At 37.2% G+C, this 23893-nt stretch overlaps 4 protein-coding genes and 2 non-coding genes across 6 annotated transcripts; 2 read left to right on the plus strand and 4 right to left on the minus strand.

Annotated features, from left to right (window-relative positions):
- Positions 1 to 112: 112 nt before the first annotated feature.
- TRNAQ-CUG (transfer RNA glutamine (anticodon CUG)) lies at positions 113 to 184 on the minus strand. The gene has a single exon. It is a non-coding gene; the product is annotated as a tRNA-Gln (tRNA).
- A 162-nt stretch (positions 185 to 346) lies between these two features.
- On the minus strand, positions 347 to 418 carry TRNAQ-CUG (transfer RNA glutamine (anticodon CUG)). Its single transcript has one exon. It is a non-coding gene; the product is annotated as a tRNA-Gln (tRNA).
- Positions 419 to 556: 138 nt separating this feature from the next.
- Positions 557 to 1093, minus strand: Nplp4 (Neuropeptide-like precursor 4). Its single transcript, XM_064679331.1, has 2 exons — positions 983 to 1093; positions 557 to 902 (listed from the first exon to the last, which is right to left on the minus strand). Exons 1-2 carry the CDS (start codon positions 992 to 994, stop codon positions 726 to 728), a joined length of 189 nt encoding a protein of 62 aa, XP_064535401.1. The 5' UTR covers positions 995 to 1093; the 3' UTR covers positions 557 to 725.
- Positions 1094 to 3610: 2517 nt separating this feature from the next.
- Positions 3611 to 3948, plus strand: LOC135426300 (neuropeptide-like 4). The gene is made up of 2 exons (XM_064679346.1): positions 3611 to 3670; positions 3753 to 3948. Exons 1-2 carry the CDS (start codon positions 3659 to 3661, stop codon positions 3900 to 3902), a joined length of 162 nt encoding a protein of 53 aa, XP_064535416.1. The 5' UTR covers positions 3611 to 3658; the 3' UTR covers positions 3903 to 3948.
- Positions 3949 to 5816: 1868 nt separating this feature from the next.
- LOC135426240 (neural cell adhesion molecule 2) lies at positions 5817 to 16323 on the plus strand. Its single transcript, XM_064679269.1, has 7 exons — positions 5817 to 6558; positions 8737 to 8982; positions 9090 to 9206; positions 10249 to 10380; positions 10443 to 10595; positions 12663 to 13151; positions 15676 to 16323. Exons 1-7 carry the CDS (start codon positions 6501 to 6503, stop codon positions 15873 to 15875), a joined length of 1395 nt encoding a protein of 464 aa, XP_064535339.1. The 5' UTR covers positions 5817 to 6500; the 3' UTR covers positions 15876 to 16323.
- A 6550-nt stretch (positions 16324 to 22873) lies between these two features.
- On the minus strand, positions 22874 to 23878 carry Npc2a (Niemann-Pick type C-2a). Its single transcript, XM_064679401.1, has one exon. The coding sequence runs from the start codon at positions 23418 to 23420 to the stop codon at positions 22968 to 22970; it is 453 nt and encodes a 150-aa protein (XP_064535471.1). The 5' UTR covers positions 23421 to 23878; the 3' UTR covers positions 22874 to 22967.
- Positions 23879 to 23893: the final 15 nt, after the last annotated feature.

Raw genomic sequence — 23893 nt, forward strand, 5'->3', positions numbered from 1 at the left:
CACAACCCATCCAGTTCACAGCAAATATTCATATTTATAAAAAATTAAAAGAAAATTAGTGCGAGCCACTTTACAAACAGACTCTTTTTTGGTATAAAAATAAAAGCCAATTAGGTTCCACCGAGATTTGAACTCGGATCGCAGGATTCAGAGTCCTGAGTGCTAACCATTACACCATGGAACCGCTTGTCCGATGAGTGGCAAATGTCATAAAAACTTTACGTTTTGTGCTGTAATTGAAAATTTAAAATTTCATTACAAAATACAAACAATTATTGAAGAATATCACTTTAACGAATGTATAACGCTGATAAAAAATTAAAAAAAAAAAATAATTCGTTTCATCAGGTTCCACCGAGATTTGAACTCGGATCGCAGGATTCAGAGTCCTGAGTGCTAACCATTACACCATGGAACCGCTTGAACACCGGGTGTCCAAGATTGTATATAATGTAGCTTGCCATTGAACAATATGTACGTGTGGAAGTTTATGGTGAAACTAGTTAACGCACAAAAGCTGAATTATTTGGCACCTAACAATTTTTCGTTCAAACCATTTTTGTGCTTTTAAGTTGTTCTTTATTTAACTTTTTTTGTTGTTTTCATAAGCATTTATCACTAAAACCTAACTAGAATTGCCAGCGTGCATATTTTCCATGTCCATTATTACAAGTCCAGGTTTAATTCGCCGTCATTTATCATTGGTTAATTGGACGAGAGCACTCTCAACCGTAATACGCGTACGGGGATGCATAGCCAGTGTAGGCATAGGGACTGGCGCCATAGTAGAACTGTGGAGACGGCTCTGGGCTGGCAATTGGAACCGGAGCAGGAGCAGCACGGGCAACGGGCGCCGGACCGGCTACTGCAACAGCGAAGAGCGCGGCGAAGAGAACAACGAGCTGCAAATGGAGAAGATTGGAGGAGGATTTATTATTGTCCATTTCTGTCACATCTTGAATAAGGCTTCCTTCCCACTTACAAGCTTGAACATTTTGGAATATTGGTTTGATTGTTTTGATGTTGTTGAAGGAATTGCAAGTTGGGTTTTGATGCTGTTTGCCAGAGCCGAGAGTCTTTTTATACCCGAATCTGATTCTCATGACTTATTTATGAAGAACAACCGAGTCATGTTCACTTTTTCTTTTTTTTTTCGGCACACATTCTTCAAAGTTGTTAATAGTTTTGTCAGCAATCAAAGCGGCTTTGCATTCTAATGCCTTCTTATTCGGGAACAATAAGTATAGTTATACAAATATATATATAGTATATATTTGACTGACCTTCAAAGCGATTGGTAATTTGTTTTGATTCTTGGGCCCGCCAAACAAATTTCGTAATGCATCTTGCATATTAATTGGAATTTCTTTGGGGCAGGCTTTTAGCGAAGCTCTGATCGCATTTGGCAGCAATTAAAGTGATAAATGATTGAGTATTTTGAATAAAAGTTGCAAATGACAACAGCAGCCCAGTCTGTGCGGAATATTAATTGCGAGTCCCCACGAAAGCGAATCGATGCAGGCGAAAAATCCGCAAGATATAAGTATTTATATCTATTTCAGATGCGAATTCCAATGGTCACATTCTATTTTCCAGACTGACAAAATACTTCCGTGTGGTTACGGTTACTTAACAATTTGTGTAAAAATTACAAGAATAAAAATAAATGAATTAGATCATCATTTTTAGCAACTACAAACTGTTCTGTCGGAACTTGGAAAACTTTAACATCTCAATCAGAATATAGATATAGAATATAGATTTACAAATCAGCAACTTTGGTTGTCTTTCATAATGTCAATCGATCTTAAATTAAGTTTATTTTATGAATTTGGTTTTTCAAGATATCTTAAGCAAACATCATTTCTATTGATGTTTCCTTTGAATTTCCTTAGCGACTTTTAGCTTATATTGAAATCCTGAAAAAGGAATCAAAATCTTGTCATTATATTTTGGTTCCCAAGTTCGACTTTTCACATAATTTGATTGTCTCAGTGTAAATTAGTTTAAATGAAATGTAAATCAATTCAAATAAATAATTTAGAGTAGGCTAAAAGTTAATTTGGTTGGGTTTGGCAGCCGTATTCCATTCAAATGAAGCAAAATCGTATCCAAGCAAAAACTCGATTGTATTCATAAATTGTAATAAGGATTCGATTCGATTCCATTTCTACTGTCTTCAGGCTATCTATGAAGATAGCTTCCACAGACGGATTGACTGGATCGGAACTGTCTTTGTTTTTTTTCAATGTGGCACACATTTTGTGACATAATAAACTTCGCAAATGTTGAAAATGTGAGTTGGCATTAAATGTGCAAAAAGTCGATTGTTATATTTAAGAGGATTAAAAAGTTATTTTTGATTTGCTTAAAGATTTTTTAATTGTTTCTAATGATACTCGCAAGCGTTTCGGCTGCCAGCTAATAGATGTATGTACATATAAATAAATTGAAAATAAATAGAAATAATTTGGTGCGCCGAAGATAACATACCCTTGCGATAATACTTAACGACTTCTTATGAAATATACTCTGATAAATTGGGATGATCATAAGACTTTTCTTTACAGTCGAAAGTTTAGTTAACTTCGCAATAGTTTAGTTTGTTTTGTTTGAAAGTCTAACAATTAATTCCTATAAAAACTAGGTCAACGTTTTTATCTATAAGAACTATATGAAATAGTAGTCTGACGTAAATAAGATATTCTCCGCTCTGTAATTATAAGCAATATAATCATTTTTCTGGTACTTAAATAACAATATTCTGTATGAAAAGATTGTTCCTTATGCTCTCTGATAGAATTCAAAATTTGGGAAAATTAGGCAAGTAAAGAGAAATTTCGTAGTGGATGAGATAAAATGAGAAATATATTTAGAAAAACACAGGCATATTTTGAAATACCTGATTAATATTTATGCTGAATATGGAACTCGAAAATAAGAAGAACTTACCATATCGAAAAAAAAAACGTTGGCTCTGTTACCAAAGAAATGTATTTTCCATATCAGGATTGGAATACTGCATTTATCTTCATACAAAATATTATATATTTAAAAAAAAACTGCAAACACAAATATGATTGAAAAATGTAAATATACATATCTTAAGGTAATGTATTTTGCTTGAAAATACGAAATTATGAATAAGGTTGAAAGTCTTGGGAAATTCGAAACAGGACACTTTCTACTTCGAGATACTATATGTATTAACAGAACTACATTAGATATAACAAAATAAGAATTTTATAAATAAGAAAGTAAATAGTTTCTTATAAGTAAAGAGTTTGGGCTAAAATGTTTTACTTGATATTGTGAAGGTCCAAATTAGTGTAACCAAATTTCTCAAAGCCAAAAATAAGTAAAAGCATAAATTTCTGAAATGCCAGATCACGGCCACGTCAACGATGTATTCTTGGATGCATTGCCCATTCGATGACAACATTATAATACCCTAATGACACTTACGGAGTCCGGGCTGGGATGACAAATACGATTATTGGCGCGTCGTGACGTCTCCCGGGACCCGGGATGATGACGCGAAGTGCATGCGAAATTTCTGTGGCCCAACCAGTCTTGAATATAAAAGCCAGAATTGAAACGAAAACGCGCAGTTGACTCTGTTTGCGTTCAAAGGCGATAGCTAAGATATTTTCTGATCATGTTGAAGCTGGTAAACGAAGGGGCAGGGAATGGAATGGGGCACATCTACAAGCATAGAGAACTCAGTTGGGTATTTTCTATCATTTTTTCAGTTGTTCCTGATACTCGCTGCACTACTCGCTCTGGTTGCGGCAGTGCCAGCTCCAGTCGCAGGACCGAAGCCCGATCCAAGCCCGCAATTCATTTATTCCGCAGGCTATCCGGCCGTGGCCTATGCATCTCCTTATGTTTACTATGGTTAAAATGACTTCTAAGTGATGACAATAAAGTTTCTTCAGCATTTAAGAAGATTTTCTTTTTGATTACGAGACGGCGGAACAACATTTTTATTTACATGCATCTTTTAAGAAATCAATTGTGGCCGAATTAAAAAAAAGTCAAAGATCCCAGCGCAAAGATCAGGATTCCAGAACAGAACAGATAGGGCTGCATATATGCTATAAGGAATTTCTTAGAGCGCCTGGGCAACAGGATAATAGTAAGAAATATATGCAAACAATATAACACATTTTGCTAGTTATGTGTTATATTGTGCAGAAATATATCATAAAAGGAGTAAATTTTCTAGTACACATACCATGAAATATACTAGTAAAATCTAGAAACAATCGACAGGAGACTCCTTGATTATTAAACACAAAAACTGCAAGGACTTTCTAGCTGTGACAAGAAAATGACGACGTTTTACTATTCATAAAGATGTTTCCGAAATATTTGTAGTTACAATCTTAAGAGCAGCTCATCAGCAGTTTTCCCGTCCAAATAAGCTTCAAAACTATAGAAATCGTGTTAGGCCAAGAAAATTACAATTATATGAGACGCGTGCTTTGATGAATATATATTTCAAATTTCAAGTCTGTCGCTTTCATTGCTTTCATACGTGCAGACTGATGGACGGCACGTAAACGTATGAACAGAGTATATCAATTTTGTATAACACTTGACAATGGAACCCGCTTAGAAAATCTATGTATTAATTGTTGTTGGCTATTAACAGCAGAGACACTAAATTTACAGTACCTATTAAAAATGTTAAAAGTGAAGTTGAAAGGGTATGCAAATTTCGTCATTTGTCTAACATCAATTAGCGACATATTTTTTTCTGTTTAGCGGCAGGCATTTTAACAGCCTGGATGACTCGAGGAGAGACACAGATTCTAAAAATAGCATCAGCGTGTCTATCCCCTTTGTGCCAGCCCCCTCTTAACATACTGAGTTCCAAATATGTAAATACTGAGCAGCCGAAAAGTATGCAATGGTAATTGTTGTAGCTTTATATGCGCCCAATGTTATCTCTTTTGACAGCGGAGAAACAGAACAGCAAATGATTCCATTGGAAGTAATGGAATTACACTGGAAGTCTTAAAAGGAAACAATGAAGTGGAAATAGGAAAATAAATAAATAGCTGTCTCTAAGAGTGCAGCTGTTATTGGAGGAGACACCTTCCACATCTTAAAGATATACTGAAAACTCACCGAACTGGCATTTAACAGACACTTTACTCAAACCACAGCTATTACACATCTTATTTTACCTGAGCGAACACCTGAGCCGTTGTCCGCCCAAGAGTGCTATCACTGTCCTTTATGGAGTCAAAGAAACCTTCATCTGCCTGTTGTCTGCACATTTAAATGCAATCTAAACAAAATAAACATAATTCTTTAAAAGAATTAAAAGAATTAAATAAAGCATCAATTCAAGTCGACTTCAAATTCTAACGCCATCTACCGGACATTGAAGGCGCCACCTAGTGAATGAAAGAAGCATCAGAAACTTATATATTCCTTTGATACTTTCCTGCCATCACTTTTATAGGAATTTAAGCTTGGGTGTTATACGACAACGTGTGGTGAAGTATAGCTCTGTGTATATTTGGATTTATGGATTTCTGTTATGGCTGTCCTGTATAACTGTATAACAAAAGCTCTTTGACTTTCCTACGCTCTCCTGCCGAAAGCTTCAACATGGCAATTCCCCTGTCAACAAATCGAGCTTTGGCATAATGTTTAGCAACATGTTGCGAATGCCGAAAAAAACTGCTTCAATACGAATAAAGTTGCGTGCTGCCTGCTGGAGGACGATAAGTTGTCCACGAAGTGACGAAAATAAAGGATTCCACAAGAGCCAAAATGTCGTCCAGTATATTTTGTGATTTTGCAGTGATTTGAACGCGCCAGCGAGCGAAATCAAGTGTAAGCAAATTACGGCTGAAGTCACTGTGAAGTCCGTGTGTTGTTGCCTCGTGCGCCCGAGGAGCATGTCCTGTCGTCAAGCTGTATGAGTTTCAGTCCATTTTTGGCGCTCGCTGGCAATGGATCACGAAACGCGAATGCCAAACCAAACGGAGCGCGAGCCTTGCACGTAAGGCGATAAAAAGGACGAAACTAAACACAAAAGCCGTAACAGTTAGCAAGGATATGTGCAGGTTATCCCATCTCTGCAGTGTCTAAAAAAAGAATAATAACAAAAATATCGCAAGCCATCCATCCTGCCACGCAAGAAATATGTAATAAGGATGCCTTCGCCTCAGTCGTTGTCCCCGGCGATGATGTCATCCGCGCGTGTGTGCTCCAAAGTGAAAGTGTTGCAGGTCCGACAATTGCGGCTCCTGACGACCCGTGAGTAATTATTTTGGCCAACCTGCGACCCCTTTGGCCCATTATCCGCCAAAAGTGAGCGTAAGTGCAAAGCGTAATTAATTAATTAACTAACGATTGTCCAAAGAAACAAGCTGCCAAGTTTAAGTTATCCGAAGGATTACGTCGCCTCACAAAAACAAAAAACGAATCACAGCGATTAAAAAAAAGGATCACAGCCGAATTATATATAAACTGTTTACATGTGTATCATGGATATTTTCATATTACTTTGCTGCCTGCTCCAGTTGGCCAGAAATGGTAAGAAATGCTTCCTTATATAATTTAAGCAAAATGTTCTCCAACATATATATCAATTTAATTTCGATAACTTGGAAAAACTTGCTAGAGTTATTAAAAGTTCATATATATAAAAGAGTTTGTCCCGAATTATTGGCAAGAAATTGTAAGAAATGTTACCCTTTATAATTTAAGCAAAATATTGTCTAAAAATATATTATTTTATAATTTAAATTCCATAATTGGAATAACTAGCGAGAGTTATTAAAAGTTCATATATATAAAAGAGTTTGATCTGAATTATTGGCGATCTACAGAAGTGTCCGTTTAGGTCGAAAGTGAGATACAAGATACAAAACATGAGATACAAAAACATCAAATAGAACGCAGCCATATAAGAGAAGTGTGCTTTGCGAACGTGACGTCAGCCTGTGGGGCATAGTTTGTGTCTGAGTGTCGAACTAACAAGCGAGTGGTCGCCGGTTCAAATCCAGCAGCAGTTTACAATTTTTTACCTGCGTGGATTTTATATGCTATTATTAACAAATTAAAAAATGAATAAAAACGTGGATATTTGATGTGATGTATATGATTTGATGAAGTATCGCTAAATGTGGGTGACATAATGATGATCATGTTTCGGACCTTAAACTAAGTCTAAATCCAGCCATGAGAGACTATAAGATCTGCAGACTCTCTTATCTCATTTTTTCATAAACTGCCGTTCCTCAAAATTAATATATGTATATACATTTTCAGCACCTGTTTTCAAACATCTAGAGTCACCAAATAATCTTAAAAAAATATAAATTAAAACAGATTTAATAGCTAATTGTTATATAAACAGTTTTGACTTACGACTGTAATCAAAGAAAGGTCCAAAAATTCTTTAACAATAAATTGTCCACATTTGAAAAATTGAAAATGAGTTGGAAGCCTGTCAAAATAAACAAAAAAAGATATGACGATTAGTAGTTTTCCGCCCCATTTTCGATCATTTGTTTGACTTTATAAAATCGTTGCAAAACTTATTTGTTCATTTATGATGTTGAGCTTTAAGCGAAATGTCTTTCAATTCAATTACGAAAAATGTTGTTTTTAAAAGAATTTCTAAAAACTGTAAAGGACGTTCAAAAAAAAAAGTTATGTTTTCTGATGGGCCAGTTGGAATATTTTTGAACCCATCTGTAAAGGAGCTCTTTCAAATTTTCTTCCTTTCAAACTGTCATAGATATATATATATATATTCGCCTGTAAAGTGGGTGGGGTTGGATGTGATTGGTTATTAAAGAAATGCAACGATGATTTTTCTGTAAATTTTCTACCTAATGGACGTGCCTCAATAATTAATGCACTTTCATGCGAATAGATTTACATATTTCAAATTTTAAGCCATACGAAATTGCGGCAGCAAGAGGAATATTTCACAAAAGCAAAAAACACTTTTTTAATTTCGTGAGCTGAGCATGAAAAGCAAGAGTGCCCTAATGGGGAGTGTCCGACTAGGCGATACCCCGTACCCGGGCTACCCAAAAGTAAATTAGCTAGGGCTAATTTATGCCAAAAGTAAAAAAGTCTTTTGTATCTGTTTGTATCATACGATACACCAAATTTGATATATCTAGGTCTTATGTTCTCCTGTTCTTGCTTTGAAATTCCTGTTTCAGAATCTCTTTTTTTTCGAAGGAGATCTCGGAAAGGATAAGCACATTTGAAGTATGATAAGCTTGCAAATCTCTAGACATACAGACGGGGCTGGGTCAACTCAGATATTCATCATGATCGAGAATATATATATATATATTCAAGCCTGTTGAATAGATTGAACACTTTTATACGCTTTTTAATGGGTACAGGCTGGAAAATATGAAATTTATTGAATAAATTTCGAGTATTTCTTTTAGAGAACTCGGCGCTGGGAATAGGGTATTTGCCAGTCGGGCACTCTTGACTAGAGCAAGAGGGGTAATCAAATCTAAGTAAAGACTAATAAAAATATTGTCCCACTTTTATTCCAATTTTTATGAGTTAAGTTCCCATCTTGTCGTGAAATTGTGCTTGGAATATCGTTTCTTTCTCTCTTGCCAAATGAGCCGTAGATATTGGCAGCTGCTCGTCAGCCGCGCCCTCTGTAGCTGCTGTCCCTGCCAAATTATAGAAGAAATGATTAATTCAATACATTTAACAATTTTTTTACAGCAGCTGCAGTCCTTGGAGTCGGCGAGCTTGAGAGCTCCTCCACCGGCGTGGGTGACACGCTGCCCCGGCAGCCGTCGGCGACCCTCACCCTGACGCCGTCGACGCCGTCGATAACCCATTTTGTAAATGACTCCTTCATCATCTTCTGCAAAACAGTACAAAAGGACATCGACACCAAGTGGCGTGATCCCAAAGGCCAGCCCCGTGAAAACACCAAGGGTCGCGTCCACATCGAAAAGAAGACGGGTAAGTTCTGAAGTGCAAGGGAAATCTCGGAAGAGACTCTGCCAGACCTAATGTCCATGCAGAGAGTTATCCTTAGAGCTAGCCAATATCCAAGTTGTCCTTCCTAGGCTTACTCGCCCTGGTCTTCGAGCACATTTCACTGGACGACAAGGGCAACTGGACCTGCGAAATGGATTCGTCTGCAGCACGGGAAGCAAGAAAGTCCTTTGAACTCCTCGTAAATCGTAAGTCGAAGACCGAGTCATCTAAGAGGGAATCTAAAAGAAATAGTTGTTTGTACTTACAAAATATGGGCAGAGATAAAGTTGTTTTCCCTGCATCCCAGCTCCAGCCCAATTTTTGGGTTTATTCTAAGATCCCAATTTCTTGTAAAGTATATAACACTTCAAGAACTATCTAGAAGCAGCAATTATCTTCGGAATAACAAGGACTATATTAGTCTGCAAAAAGAGGCTATTTTACTTTAAGCTGCTGCCAAAGTTAGCATAGATGAGACTATCATCTGGTATGAGATAAGTTTAGATTAGGTAGCCCAATTTGGCCTCGACTCACTAGGAGCATAACTGATCAATTGCGATAACTTCCAAATTTCCAAAGAAAAAAGGAACAATAAAGGCAGCACTAAGCTCCACCCCGAGGCACAGATAAAGTCTTAAATGTACATAAGTTTCAATAGAAAATAGGTGCAGAAAAGATGAGACACAGTTGCTTCATCTTTTTCAAATTGACAACTGTTGCAGAAGTGTTCATAGGGGTCGACGGGTCTAAAGACATGAGCTACATTAACATTTGACTAAATAGAAGTTTTTTTTTCGCAAAGTTTGATGCAATGATATGTTAGACATATACATAAAATACATTGCTTAAATATCGAAAAGGGATATATGTATATCTATGAGCCACAGGTAAAAGAAGAGTCTACATTATGGGTATTCCAGACAAGTAGGATCTAACGAAAACCTTTTAGCAGCTCGTTTACTGGGGATTGATTGAAGTATTTATGTGTCTAGAGTGAAATCTCTCTTGGGCGGACTGTGAGTGTGGGCTAGTTTTTGTCCGCTCAAGAGGAGTGTTCGCCTAATAGATGGGATAAAGGTGACGCTTGCCCAAGTGGAGGAGTTTACTTTAGGAGAGTTTTAACTATATTAACAGAAATTAAATCAAATTTATAATAAATTGAAATGATGTCACTGTCTATATATATAATCAATTAATTATGAGCCATGTCAAATTAGTAAAATATTGATTTACTCAATTGGCAAACAGAAAAGATTTCATTCGACAAGACGGATCAGGTGCAATCGGTGCGCGAGGGACGCGATGCCATGGTCAACTGCTTTGTTAAGGGCCAGCCCGTGCCGGAAGTCTCCTGGCTGCACAACGGCGAATATATTAACAGTTAGTTATCAACACAGCAAAAGGTGCGAATTCTGCTAAATCCAATCTCATCCGTCGTTTAGCTGTGAACTCAACGAAGCACAAACGCCTCTCCGACGGGCTGTTCATCAGGAACGTGAGCCAATCTGATGCCGGCGAGTACACATGTCGCGCCATGCGAATCACGCCAACATTTTCGGACTCTGATCAAATAACGATACTCTTAAGGATTCAACGTAAGTGAAGACACAGACTCCATTGAGAAACTGAGCACACTTCCAGCCTAAAACCAAGAATATCGTACTTAAAGCAAGTAAGCCCGGTCAAAAAAGGACGGCAATACTTGATTCAAGTGTGACATTCTTATTTCAAGTATAACTTTTAAAGTACGAAAATACTTGAATCAAGCTTTGTTTGTTACGTTTTTCTGACTTTAAGAAAGGAATAGTATTGAATCAAGTCTTAATGACTTAAAATAAGATTTAAGAAACCTCAATTATCCTTATTTCACCTTGAAATAAGACTCGTTTAGTCTTAAATTGAGCCCCATATGTCCTTAATACATTCCCAGCTTTGAGCTTGAATTAAGTTTGTATTCATCTTAATTCAAAAGCTCACAAACTTAAATTATGTTTATTCTGCTGAAGCATTTTTTTATATCCTTGTTGGATAGCTCTTTAAATAATTTTTGATGTATAAATAATGTGTGTTCCTATTGGAAATGGAAAAGGGTCTAATCGTTTTATGCAAATGTTTGTTACAAACAGAAGTAGGCATCTCTCTTCATTAAGTATATCTATCCATGATCAGCATCAGCCGAGTGGATATATCTATGCCCGTCTGTCTATCTGTCTATCCGTACATCTATCTCTGTAGATATGTCAAAGCTAAAGTCTTTCATTTTGAACAATGCACAAAAATATTAAATATTTATATCTTCCATAACTGGCGCCGTTTTCTCAAAACATTCTCAGATATAAAAAAGATATCGACAATCATAAGACTAGAGACTAACTAGAGACACCAAATTTGATAAATAGACTATCGAATTGCTATTTTTTTTTTATAAACGTTGTTTGGTATTGAATCAAAAATAATATACATTTTTATAAAAGCACTGATAGCTCAGGCGATGTTTCATCTGGTAGGTTCCTCAGGCTTTATTACTCGAATAGTATAATTCCCGAGAAACTGAAAAAAAAGTGTGATAACTTTTGTATAGATCCCAAATCCAAATACAAAAATCGAAACATTCAAATTAGATGTTTTATAAAAAGGTTATCAAAGAAGAAAAATAATTTGCAGTTTTCCAAAAAGGAAAGTATGCGAAGTTAAGTTATTTAGTAACTCGTATCTGTATTTGTAGAAAATGTCCTTTCTGACGGGCTCACTTTGTGTACAGCTGCTTCAGAGAATATATATGTCGAAGAAAAGGCCACTGTGTTCTCTATTAAATTCCATTAATTTTCTAATGTTGGTCAATATTGATAAAGAAACAATGCGAATGTCTCCATATACAATTAAGTCAAAGACTAATTCCGATTTTGTATGTGATTCGAAATGTTAGCTTCTTAAAAGGACTCCCGGCTGCGAGCAGCTGGCAGCTTAAACATTTTCGAATTAACATGGTTCGCCTAACATGGCCAATGGGCCAACGTCTGCTCTCTGGGCCAACTAACACGAGCCAAGGAATTGCCAACATTCATTTGCTTCTTCCGCCGCCCCCGCTCCAGGACGACCCCCGGCAATTGAGTTGCCATTACCATCAAAATTTCACTAATGACTACCGACCATTGCCGGAGTCCTGGCGGGAGAGTAAGCTGCCCCCCCCCCCCCCCCCTTCCCGTATTGACCCACTGCTGGGAAGGGCTAGCCCGAAAAGCAAACAGCAGCCAATGCAGGCCAGTTGGAATGCTGCAAATCTGCAATATATATGTTTGCATTTCCTGGGCAATAAACTTCAATGAGCGCCAGCGAGGACGTCGACAAGGACAACGACCAAATGGTGAAATGTGTCATCAGTTTGCGCCTGAATGAAGCCGCTTGTTGGGAGCTGGCTGGGAGCTGACTGGGATTCAGCTAAGGGTTAAATAGATGCAAGCCGCACAAAAGCAAAAAAGCGTAACTGATGGAGCATTTTGTTAAGACAACGACAAAGTGCATAGGTTTAGCTCCCAACCCTTCCTCTATCTATCCTCCTCTATCCAACTGTGATCAAACACAGCCGGTTGAACAGCTATGCGGGTCTCCCGCCCACACTCACCTCCTCCTCCTCCTCTAACATTCTTTGACCATTATTGCAGACAAGCCTCAATGGTTCTACAACGAAACGCTGCCGGTGCAGTACGCTTATGTGGGCGGCTCCGTCAACCTGAGCTGCGATGCGATGGGCGAGCCGCCGCCATCGTTTACGTGGCTGCACAATGGCAAAGGTATTTTGGGCTTCAATCATCGCATCTTCATGGCCGACTACGGCGCCACACTGCAGCTGGATGTACGCAATGCCAGCCAGTTCGGGGACTACAAATGCAAGGTGGCCAATCCGCTGGGCATGCTGGAGCGGGTCATCAAGCTGCGGCCCGGCGCCAAGCCAATCGGACCGACGCGCTTCCAGCTGAAGCGCCTCTTTCCGGACGGCTTCGAGCTGGACCTGCGTACGCCCCGTATGACCAACGTATCCGACGAGATGCAAATCTATGGCTATCGCGTTGCCTACATGAGCGAAAGCGATTTCAAATACAGCGCCGGCAATTGGAGTCATGCCAAGCAGCGGGATTTCTCCTTCCATCGTGGTAGGTCATACTCTTCGTTTACTCAGCTTTACTTTCACCTTTTTGCAATCGAACATTTCTTTTTATTTATATAATTATTTAATTTTATTTCATTTTCCCGATAGATAACATATATGTAAGTTTATATAGAGGTCCGACCTTCCAGAAAAATATAAAACTTCAGTATAAGATCATAAATTGAACTTTTCACTTGGCTGAACCGACGACGCAATACTCTATTATCCGTCTAATTAGTCTAATCAGTCTAATTATCTATTATTATATTATATTATATTAATTAGTCGAAAAGTGTCTTCTTGAAATTTTGGCTGTCTACTCTTAAACTGTAAGCAACGACCTTCAAACTGTGACTAGCAAATATTGATTTTTCATGCTATTCGCATTTTTAGCTTCATCGTTAGAGCAGCTCATAAATAACCTTCTGTCAAAGTTGGCTACTCTAGCTTTAAGACACGGGCAGACATCGCATTTCGCACTCGCCCGCCCCCAAGTGGGTGTGGCCAGGCAATTTGAACACTTTGTCTGGCGGGAATATACACGAATAGATCTTTGAAGGCTTAGGTCTCCAGCGTCAATGGGAATCATGGCTTTTACGGACACGCAAACAGCTTGGCGTTCATTTTAAATCAACTATCAACTCTTTTTCACATTTTGTACAGAGCATGATAACTGAGTTTTGATATTGAGCTTTGTAAAAAATGTGTTGCTGAATAAGAATCAGACTTTCATACTGTACAACAGGCAATTCCCGGCCGTGTAGCCTACTCTATATATTTAAGTACATTTGAGATACCAAAAAGTTACAAAAAAAACAAATACATATTATATTTCGGCATTGTGGACATTCAAAAACATTACCAGAAACACTTAAGTTACCTGCTCTATAACTTTAACTATAAAATCAAAACAATTTAACGTGTCAGACTTTGCAATTTGATCAGACCTGGTCGAACTGTTTCAACTTCGTTTTCGATACATATAGTTGAACCATGGAGATTATTGTTGTTCCTTTCTCGACTAATGCCACACCAATGTCAACATCTCTTGCTATCATAATACTTTTCTAGCCCCAACGTGCTTATCCCTAGTTCTGCATTCACAAAAACAAACAAATATTGTCCTTCTTAAACTCCTTCAGTCAGAACACAATCGAACTCTCTCATTCACAGATTTATTCCAGCTTAATTAGTCGAAAGAAATATTCTTGGTAATTGGGTTGGTGACTTTAAGACTTAAGGAAACAAATTTCGCAAAACCTGAATATTTTAAACTCGACCTCTAAAGAAGGCTATAATCCATAAGATTTTGTTGACTCGAGGTCCAAAACTGCGGAATCTCTGTAAATAAAACTGTTTGTCCAGCTGATTGATTGCTGATTAACGTAAAGACTGTACTCTTCGATCTAGGAAGCTGAAGTTTTTACTTTATTAAGAAACAAATTCCACCTGCAAGTGTGGAAAAAACTCGGAAAACTGTTGAAACTATGTTGTTTATTTACCATCCAATCGGCCTAAAACTAAAGACTGTACTCTGAGATCTAGGAGGCTGCAGTTTTTACTTTTGTAAGAAACAAATTCCACCCGCAAGTGTGGAAAAAACGCGGAACACTGTTGCATGAAACTTTGTTGTTTATTTACCATCCGATCGGCCTAGAACTAAAGACTGTACTCTTCGATCTAGGAAGCTGAAGTTTTTACTTTATTAAGAAACAAATTCCACCTGCAAGTGTGGAAAAAACGCGGAAAACTGTTGAAACTATGTTGTTTATTTACCATCCAATCGGCCTAAAACTAAAGACTGTACTCTGAGATCTAGGAGGCTGCAGTTTTTACTTTTGTAAGAAACAAATTCCACCCGCAAGTGTGGAAAAAACGCGGAACACTGTTGCATGAAACTTTGTTGTTTATTTACCATCCGATCGGCCTAGAACTAAAGACTGTACTCTTCGATCTAGGAAGCTGAAGTTTTTACTTTATTAAGAAAAGGAATTCCACCTGCAAGTGTGGAAAAAACGCGGAAAACTGTTAAAACTATGTTGTTTATTTACCATCCAATCGGCCTAAAACTAAAGACTGTACTCTGAAATCTAGGAGGCTGAAATTTTTACTTTTGTAAGAAACAAATTCCACCCGCAAGTGTGAAAAAAACGCGGAACACTGTTGTATGAAACTTTGTTGTTTATTTACCATCCGATCGGCCTAAAACTAAAGACTGTACTCTGAAATCTAGGAGGCTGCAGTTTTTACTTTTGTTAGAAATAAATTCCACCCGCAAGTGTGGAAAAAACGCGGAACACTGTTGTATGAAACTTTGTTGTTTATTTACCATCCGATCGGCCTAAAACAAATTTTTCAAGATCTTCGTGAAAATTCGTTTGACATGTGTTTCACACTTTTGTGCATTGCTGGTCAATATCTGTTAGTGATGGATAACAGGGAAATCCATTATTTATTATTGTTTGTTATTTGATATTTTATTTGTAAATTCATAGAGCCAAATATTTAAAAACAAACTACTCGTGCAGGTCATCGTTTCATCATTCCCCATCTGGAGGGGAATACGACCTATTTGGTGCGCGCCGCCTCACGCAACTTGGCCGGACTCAGCGATTGGAGCAACGTGAAGATATTTGCCACAGCAGCGGCTCCCAACTGGAATCCGCAAGGATGGGGCTGTCACGTGCTGCTGGTCTCGGTCTTGGGGCTGGCTTTATTTTGGCGTTAGAGCTGCGGATGGATGAATTGGCCTCTGAATGAAGTCTACTGTAGATTAAGTTAATGTTGTTATTGTTGCTAAATTTTGGTACCTTGTGTTTATGTGTATCTTCTGTGATAGACTTTTTGTGCAATCCACTTATCCGAACGGAGAATGCTTTATAATTACTATGTTCAACCATTGCCAACCATTTCGCTGCCAACATTCTGCTCTTTTATCAATGTAGTTTAGTTGCATTCTTTTTGGAATAATCGTTTCAAGGCAATCCAACGGTATACATATATACATAAATACATAGTACATATGCATTGTCAACTCTTCGATATACTCGTTCAATGTCAAAGCCTCACTCTACATCAATGTTGTTTATGCGAAACAAACCATTTATAGGATAAGCTAAGATCTTCCCAACAAAACAAAACCAACTCACTTTGATGAATTTTACAAAAGTCCAAAAGAGAAAACAAAAATAAAAATGATATGAAATAAAAATTTAAAGACATGAATGTTGTTGAAAGAAAAGAAAAAACAAATAAAGGCATAGCAAATCAATAATAAATGTGAATTCTTATAGGCCTAATTAAATGGAAAATAAAGTAAAAAATAAATACAAATAAAAATAAAATAAACTAAACTCAAATGCAAATAAACCATATAGATGATAAGTCGAGGATATGAATAATACGGAAATAAAAACAGTTAAATGTGTAAACCGATTTTGTATTATTTACCCAATTTAAATAAAGCCTACCATATTATTAAAAGTAAGTATTCATAGTATAAATATTCCGGAGAGTCATAAGAATTTTTTGATATTTTAACAATAATTAATTCTTAGTAAGTTGTGCAACTTTTATTATTAGCTTCCTTTCTTAAATTTGTTTTTGTTGTTATTAAAGGAACAACTTAAATTAAACTAATATGAATAAATACTAATACAACTTATTCTACAGTGAAGTCTCACATAATAAAAACCGATCTGAGATGTGGATTGGTTGAGACCTCCGCAATCTCCTCCGCATTCGGACTCCTCCAATTCGAAGTCTCTTATCTCTAGTCGATAGAGATGATTTCCAAACCGCGTGAAAGAATTCGCAGCCTTTATTTATATTACGTCCCCGACTTTGGGAACATTAAGGCCTCTTTTGAGAGAGTTTCTTCATATTTCAACAATAGTTAATTTTTATCAATAATTTTGCCAAATTTAGATGCCAAATTTATCTAGAGGCCAAGCCATGAACAAAAAGCCAAGCCTGGTGGAAATCGGATGACATTTGACCGAGTTATGTTTGTGGGAAATTTTTTACATTTTGACCGAGAATAATGTTGTGTGTGTGTGCTATTGTATGCATGCATGTATCTATGCATTCACGAATATATGTATGTATTTCATTCCAATGCCAAACGCAGGCCAAGCTTATTTGCCGCCGTGCTGCAAATTTAAATAAAACGAATTTCTACCAAGGGCTCTTCTCCTCGATTCTCAAGAATTCAAGTAGGCTCTGCAATTTTTCACGCTTAGCTAGTAGTAAAGTGATTTTTTTTGGTAATTTTTTATTAATTTATTTTTGCTTTGTTTTTTTTTATGTATGTATGTGGTATTATATTTATGTATGTATGTATGTATATATGTATGTATGTATGTATGTATGTATGTATGTATGTATGTATGTATGTATGTATGTATGTTTGTATGTTTGTATGTATGTATGTATGTATGTATGTTTGTATGTTTGTATGTTTGTATGTTTGTATGTTTGTATGTATGTATGTATGTATGTATGTATATATGTATGTATGTATGTATGTATGTATGTATGTATGTAAATATGTATGTAAGTATGTACACATGTATGTATATATGTATGTACATATGTATGTATATATGTATGTATGTATGTGTGTATGTACATATGTATGTAAGTATGTACATATGTATGTATGTATGTGTGTATGTATGTATGTACGCATGTATGTATGAATGTATGTATGTATGTATGTATGTATGTATGTTTGCATATATACAAAACCAACATGCATATTTGTATGTACAAACAGGCATGTACATACATATGTATGCAAACTTAAATTTCTACTGAAGAAGCTTGGATTTTGCGAAAAGTGTGAAAAACGTCTCCAATGATTTTTCATATAGATCCTTGGAATTTATTTGAGCGCAAAACGTCACCCAAATCTTTGAGACCATTTCCACCAAGGAGGATTGATTTTTCGAAAAGTGTGAAAAGCCCCTCAAGTGTATTTAAACAAAGATCTTTGATTTTTTCACTATTGGGCTACCTCCCCTAATCTCCTCAAAATCAAAAGAACACTTGTTTTAAATGGTATTATACACAAATGGAAAGACCCCGCAAATTTGATAGTGATCGGACTTTAAAGACCGAAGTTATTCAACAAGGCATTCTCTCCTCAGCGAATTTTATAATTTTGCAAGACATATCGTGGTAGTCCTGAAGGACATCGACTTTGTCATTTGATCAGTTTGCATTATATACGATTACCATGCCAACTCATGAGCGGAGTTTGTCTGGCAATTAATGGTTTTTATTGATAATGCTTGCAATTGCACACGAACCCATAATTGTTGGTACTTGTGACCACGTTTGCTGAACAGTCTGAGGCGAAAGGGGAAAATGGGAAAAATCAGTAAACCATATTACTGGCCATCAGTGGCAAATAGTGTGCATGGCCAGCATCGACTTCCTGCCGTAGTCGCAACGGTTCATTTTAATTAAAATTTACAATTAATATTTAATGAGTCGAAGAGCAGCGCCAGGAGCTGCAACCGCCAACCAATACGCTCAGGTTGATGTCCATCAAATTGAATTTCAATAAAGCCACTGCAGGAGCAGCTACCCAGAAGATGTGTGCTGCTGCATTAAATGATGATTTTCTGAAAAGCAATTTCTGTCATGCCGCAGATTAAATACAGTTTGTCGCCCCATCCGATTCACAATGGAAATAGATAGCATTTCTGGTTGCTTTTCGCATGCATTAGAAGGGTGAACATAGTTTAAGATAAAACTCATCAAACCTTTGCGAATGACAGAAAACTGATTATCTGACCTCGTTAAGTGCACTAGCGGCCATAACCCGGCGTTGCCCGGGCTAACTTTCATATACCCTGTTTAGAAAGAGGAGGTTGCATTAATTAATAATTGTTATTGTTATTTCTCCTTACCGAACTAGTATAATGTTAAATAAAGTACATTTAGGTCAATTAAAAAAGTTTAAAGATATTTTAAATTACATTTGAAGACTTCTTTAAATTTCTGTTTGTCTTTTGTCTTACTGCATCTGAGCTTGAAGAAATATTTTCAAAAGATATAAATTAGATATTTAAAAGAACTCTGTTTTAGTTTTTAGATGTACAGACAAGGAAGATTTCTTCTAAGGTCTGTTATTCTATCAGGTGTTCATCCAGTTTTTGAATGATCAAATATAACAAATGCTTTTCTTATATTCTTCTTATGCTATGCTGGAATCAGTTTTGAAGTTCTCGATAGCCTATCGTAATCCGTACCTTCCGATTTATATCTCTTTTGTCTTGCTGACATACGCGATTGCATTTCATCAACCGCATCGTATGAAAAAATTAACATGAAAAACTATTTGCAACTGATAGTTTTTAATTAATTACTTGTATATTCCAGCCCTGTCATAAGTCCAGGTGGTTGTAGTTGAAACATAAAAGAAACATGGCCCGGGCACAGGTGCATTGATAAAAGGAAAACCAAATGTAATTAATTTAAATTTAATTTCTTTTTAATCACAGATATTGCACACACGATGCTTTCAATAACATTTTGCCATCATTTAACATGCAAACAAATTAAACCGCATTAAAAATGTTCCCGGTAATAATCATGACAATAACACCAGCTGTTGGGACCAGAGTCCACGAATGTCGTACATATTGAGCTTTACCATATGATTAATTTCCATTAAGTGCAGATTACAGTAAGGTCAAACTATGGACATTTTCTCTAAGTCTGCAGACTGTTTTCTGTTGAACGCGTTTAAATTAAACCAAGACAAGAAGTTAGAAAGTAAAAAAAAGAGATACTTCCTCAACTTTAACATATTTCATCGCCAAAGGAATAATTAATAATAAACCGATGCTAACAGGAATCATAAAATCCACTTTCGAATTTTGCGATTAATAGGTGCGTTTGTTTTTATGTATTAGCATAAAAATAAAATACATTTTACAGAACAGGCTTATCTTAGGTGACTTTTCAAAAGTCCTGCTTGAGGAGAACGTCGGCCGACCGTTTATCAATCGCAATCTCCAGGCACTTGGCACATCTGCCAGGACGAAGGGAGGTGCCATTCTATCCAGACTGCAGGGGCCCTGCCACGTTTCAGTGTGAAATTGACTGCCTGGAAACTTTGAGGCATTTTGCTAAATATTCCACATGCGTGCCCAGCTGTCGAGCAGGTGCATGTATTCCTGGGCCATATCGATGGCCTTGTGGCCAAACGCAGTGGACGGAGTAGAAGATTGCCAATGCACCGGCAAATGTGGTCAGGAATTTGCCGGAGGAGACGGGCGGCTGGATCAGGTGGTCCGGAATGGGAATGTCCTGGTATGCTGCCTGGCATAGGAAACTGCCTTGGAGGACATCCGTTTCGCGAGTCAGAGATTTCGCTGTGGCTATAAGAGATATGGTCCTGAACTGGCGAGTGTTCCCAGCCGTGTCCGTGGCAAGTCTTTTGTTTCAAATTTTACTTTAGTAAATTTTTTTTTAATTTAGATGTACTGGCTTAGAAAAGATGAGTTAGAAACCCATCGAATTAGAAAACAATAGTTCAAATCGACATTTTCCGCTTTTTAGTCTCATGGTTTGCAGTTAGTAGCCGAATAATAAACTTTCAACCTTTGACTTGGGTGGAGTTTTTAGAAAACTGTGAATCACATATCAAATGACTTTTCATAAAGATCTTTAAAAATAAGTTTCTAAACCGTTTTCCGCCAATTTACCATCGAAACACGTATTCATAAGGTTCTTAAGAAGGGCTTTGAAAATAAGTTTGAGGCTAATCGGACAAACTATAAAACTTTGCTCCAAAAATCGTTGCCTAGGCGATGGATCCGAAACGTCACCCATCAAATTTTTTACCCCCAAAGAGGCCCAAGGGAGATGCACTTTGCGAAATTAATTTTCAAATGAATTTGAAGAAATATCTTTGAAAATGACTAAGACCGTTCGAATGGAAAGGCAAAATGTGACATACAACCGTTTTTCGGTTAAAGAATCGTCATTCAGATTAAACTCACCTCACAAAATCTCTGCGATAAGTTAACGTGAATATACCAAAAACGATTTACAAGCTCTTTATCCGAAGACAATTGATTCCACCCGCAAATGGCAGCGAGTCATTAATAAGTACATCCCGACTTACATGGATGAATCGCTGTAGAACATACTCCACAAAGCTGTCTCGGCTAGATAGGCCCCTGCCGGACCCCTAGCTCCCTCTAACGACGCCTGCAGAAGTTGTCGCGATGAGAAATAGAAAGAGAACATCTCACATTTCTTCTAAGCCAGTCAGCTCTATGCAAACCTATTTCCTTGTAGACCTAACAGATATCTGCAAATAACCAAGCTCATTATGCACTTTATTCGTGCCTCGGGCTGGAGCTCAGTATTCCACATATCGTGCCTTCTGTCGGTCCCAGTGAATCGACTGAAAAACTGCCTTAACCTAGCCTAACCTAAGTATATACATATGTATTTGGATTGTCGTGCTGACTTGCTCAACATGAACACGAACGAATACTCACGAAACTTGAGTCAGTGGTATTTTCATTATTTCTTAGTCATAATCAGCCGCGCCAATAAAAATAAATAAATAAATCGCCTGTGCAAATAAATTAAATTATCAGAAGCCGTCGATCGCACAAAGAAATTATTGTTTGAGTGAAGCGTAGCCTAAAGCAATAGCAAACTCTAGAATTGAGTCAAAAAATCACTCTAAGGGTGATTTCAAAGTAATGTTAAATCCGGAACGTTCGGAATTGGAATCGTTTATCTCAGTCAGTTGAGTTGAGTCAGTCGTCGGCCACCTGCTACCCACCAGCACGACATAGTTATATTAACTAAACATTAACTTAAAAAAAGCAAATACAGCTGTCTTCACCATTCCGATGATTAAATACCCTTGACCTAGAGTAGTTATTTGATACAGTATGATGAAACATATTTTAGCTGATCTTGGCTAAATCATCGTGAACAACAAATAATTTTCATACACTCACAACATTTTTTTTTTGCTATAGCAGCTATATGATATAGAAGTCCGACGCTGATTAGAAGAAACTTATCTTACGCCATGAAGAACTTAGTTTCTTTCTAATGATCTGCATTTTATACCTTACCTTGTAATTGCAGTTGTTTTTTTTACTATTTTATTTTATAACATATTCATACGGCTAAGGCTCGAGCTAGGCTCACAAAATCATATTGGCAACGCGTTCCACAATGAATTCTCTAAAAAAGATATTTAAATAAAACACATTTATAATACAATGCGTTTTCTCGCATTTTCCGACATTTCTAATAGATTTCCAAAGCGACGTAATTCGAAGAGTCCGGATCGGATAAAAAACCACGTCTAAGCGTGCACTTGCATTACATACATATGCACATACATACATTACATACATATGTACGTTGATCATCATTCAGTCATTCAGCACATACTGACGCAGACACATATATACATATAGTACATACATACGTATGTCAATTGACAAAAATGTGGATAAGGAAAAAGCGCTTTTAGAATATGATTTAAATCGCAAAGTACTTTCGGTTTGTTCACCTCTATTTATCATCATATCGCACATAGCGGAAAAGGCAATAAATGCAAACAAAGCAAACGAGAGCAATGTCAAGCGACCGAAATAGCTCTCCCGCTCTCTCTCTCTCTCTCTCTCTCTCTCTCACTCTCTCTCTCTCTGCACGAACAAAATCATTTAAGGGTAATTTTATTTTCTTTATTTTAAATTAGATTACAATAAGAACTCGGTAATGCGAATTTAACAGTTTTAAGTGAACGTTTCTCGATGATCAGGTTTTATTGTATCTTGGCGGGTATTTCGACGCACACGATATCCACACTGTTCTGGTCCTGCAGCTCCCATTTGACGAGCACCGAGACCTTTGGGTAGCTCTTCAGCACGGGCAGCGTAGCTGTATATCTATAGGCCTCATTCTTTTCTAACGGACATTTAAGGCCGCTGTTAAGGCATGCATTTGGATTGTTTAGCGGAAAGGGCATTTCTATGCCCAAAATCTTGCCATGGACCACCGTTTTTACCGCTGAGGCCGTTTCGGCCAATGCAAAATCTATTGTTATTGACACATTCGTATTTCTTCGTAGCACACACTCCGCCTTTGTGGTATCGCAGCCCTCGATGGTGACTTGAGTGAATTTGCCAGTCTTTGAGCCGCAATCTTGGAACTCGAGAGCTTTTCCAAGCTGCATCGCCAAAAGCAGCGACGAGATAAGTACGCACAACTTGAACATGTCGCTTATTTTGTTTAATTCAATTAAAAGATCAGGCGATAAGCCACTGAACGTAGTAGACTTGTATATTTTTCTCGACAATGCCTTAGCTACAACTGAAATATGGAAAGAACGAAACAGAGGCAAAAGCCAAAATCAGCTGCGCGCCTCACGCAGATGGCAGCTTTTCCATCGATACATATCGCAGCCGATTGGCATGAAAGCTTTTTGGTTCACCTCTGTTAATTTAACAGACCTCCACTTGAACTATAGCATTCTAATAGGTAATGTCAATTCTGCTTATTAGAGCCTAATAAGAAAATTTACTGTACTACCAAAATTTTATAAATTATTTTTGAAATTTTCTCAATGTAACAGTCGCACAAATATTTCGCTGTCGCTCACCACAGTTTCAACATTTGTGTTTATATCTTTTCGATGTTGTTTTTTCATTCTTGCACATCACTAGTAAAAAGCTTCTGCTAATGTTTCCA

The sequence above is a fragment of the Drosophila montana genome, unplaced genomic scaffold (genome assembly GCF_035044405.1).
Source record: "Drosophila montana isolate Dmon_TW-CO22-7 unplaced genomic scaffold, ASM3504440v1 contig_1_1, whole genome shotgun sequence".
Taxonomy (NCBI): Eukaryota; Metazoa; Arthropoda; class Insecta; order Diptera; family Drosophilidae; genus Drosophila; species Drosophila montana.

Bases quoted from the DNA above. Each gene is read 5' to 3' on its own strand.
- LOC135426240 (XM_064679269.1), top strand. From the start codon at position 6,501: ATGTGTATCATGGATATTTTCATATTACTTTGCTGCCTGCTCCAGTTG. The intron at 10,381-10,442 runs GTTAGTTATCAA...TCCGTCGTTTAG, and splicing joins CAACGGCGAATATATTAACA to CTGTGAACTCAACGAAGCAC. The intron at 13,152-15,675 runs GTAGGTCATACT...CTACTCGTGCAG, and splicing joins GGATTTCTCCTTCCATCGTG to GTCATCGTTTCATCATTCCC.
- Npc2a (XM_064679401.1), bottom strand. From the start codon at position 23,420: ATGTTCAAGTTGTGCGTACTTATCTCGTCGCTGCTTTTGGCGATGCAG.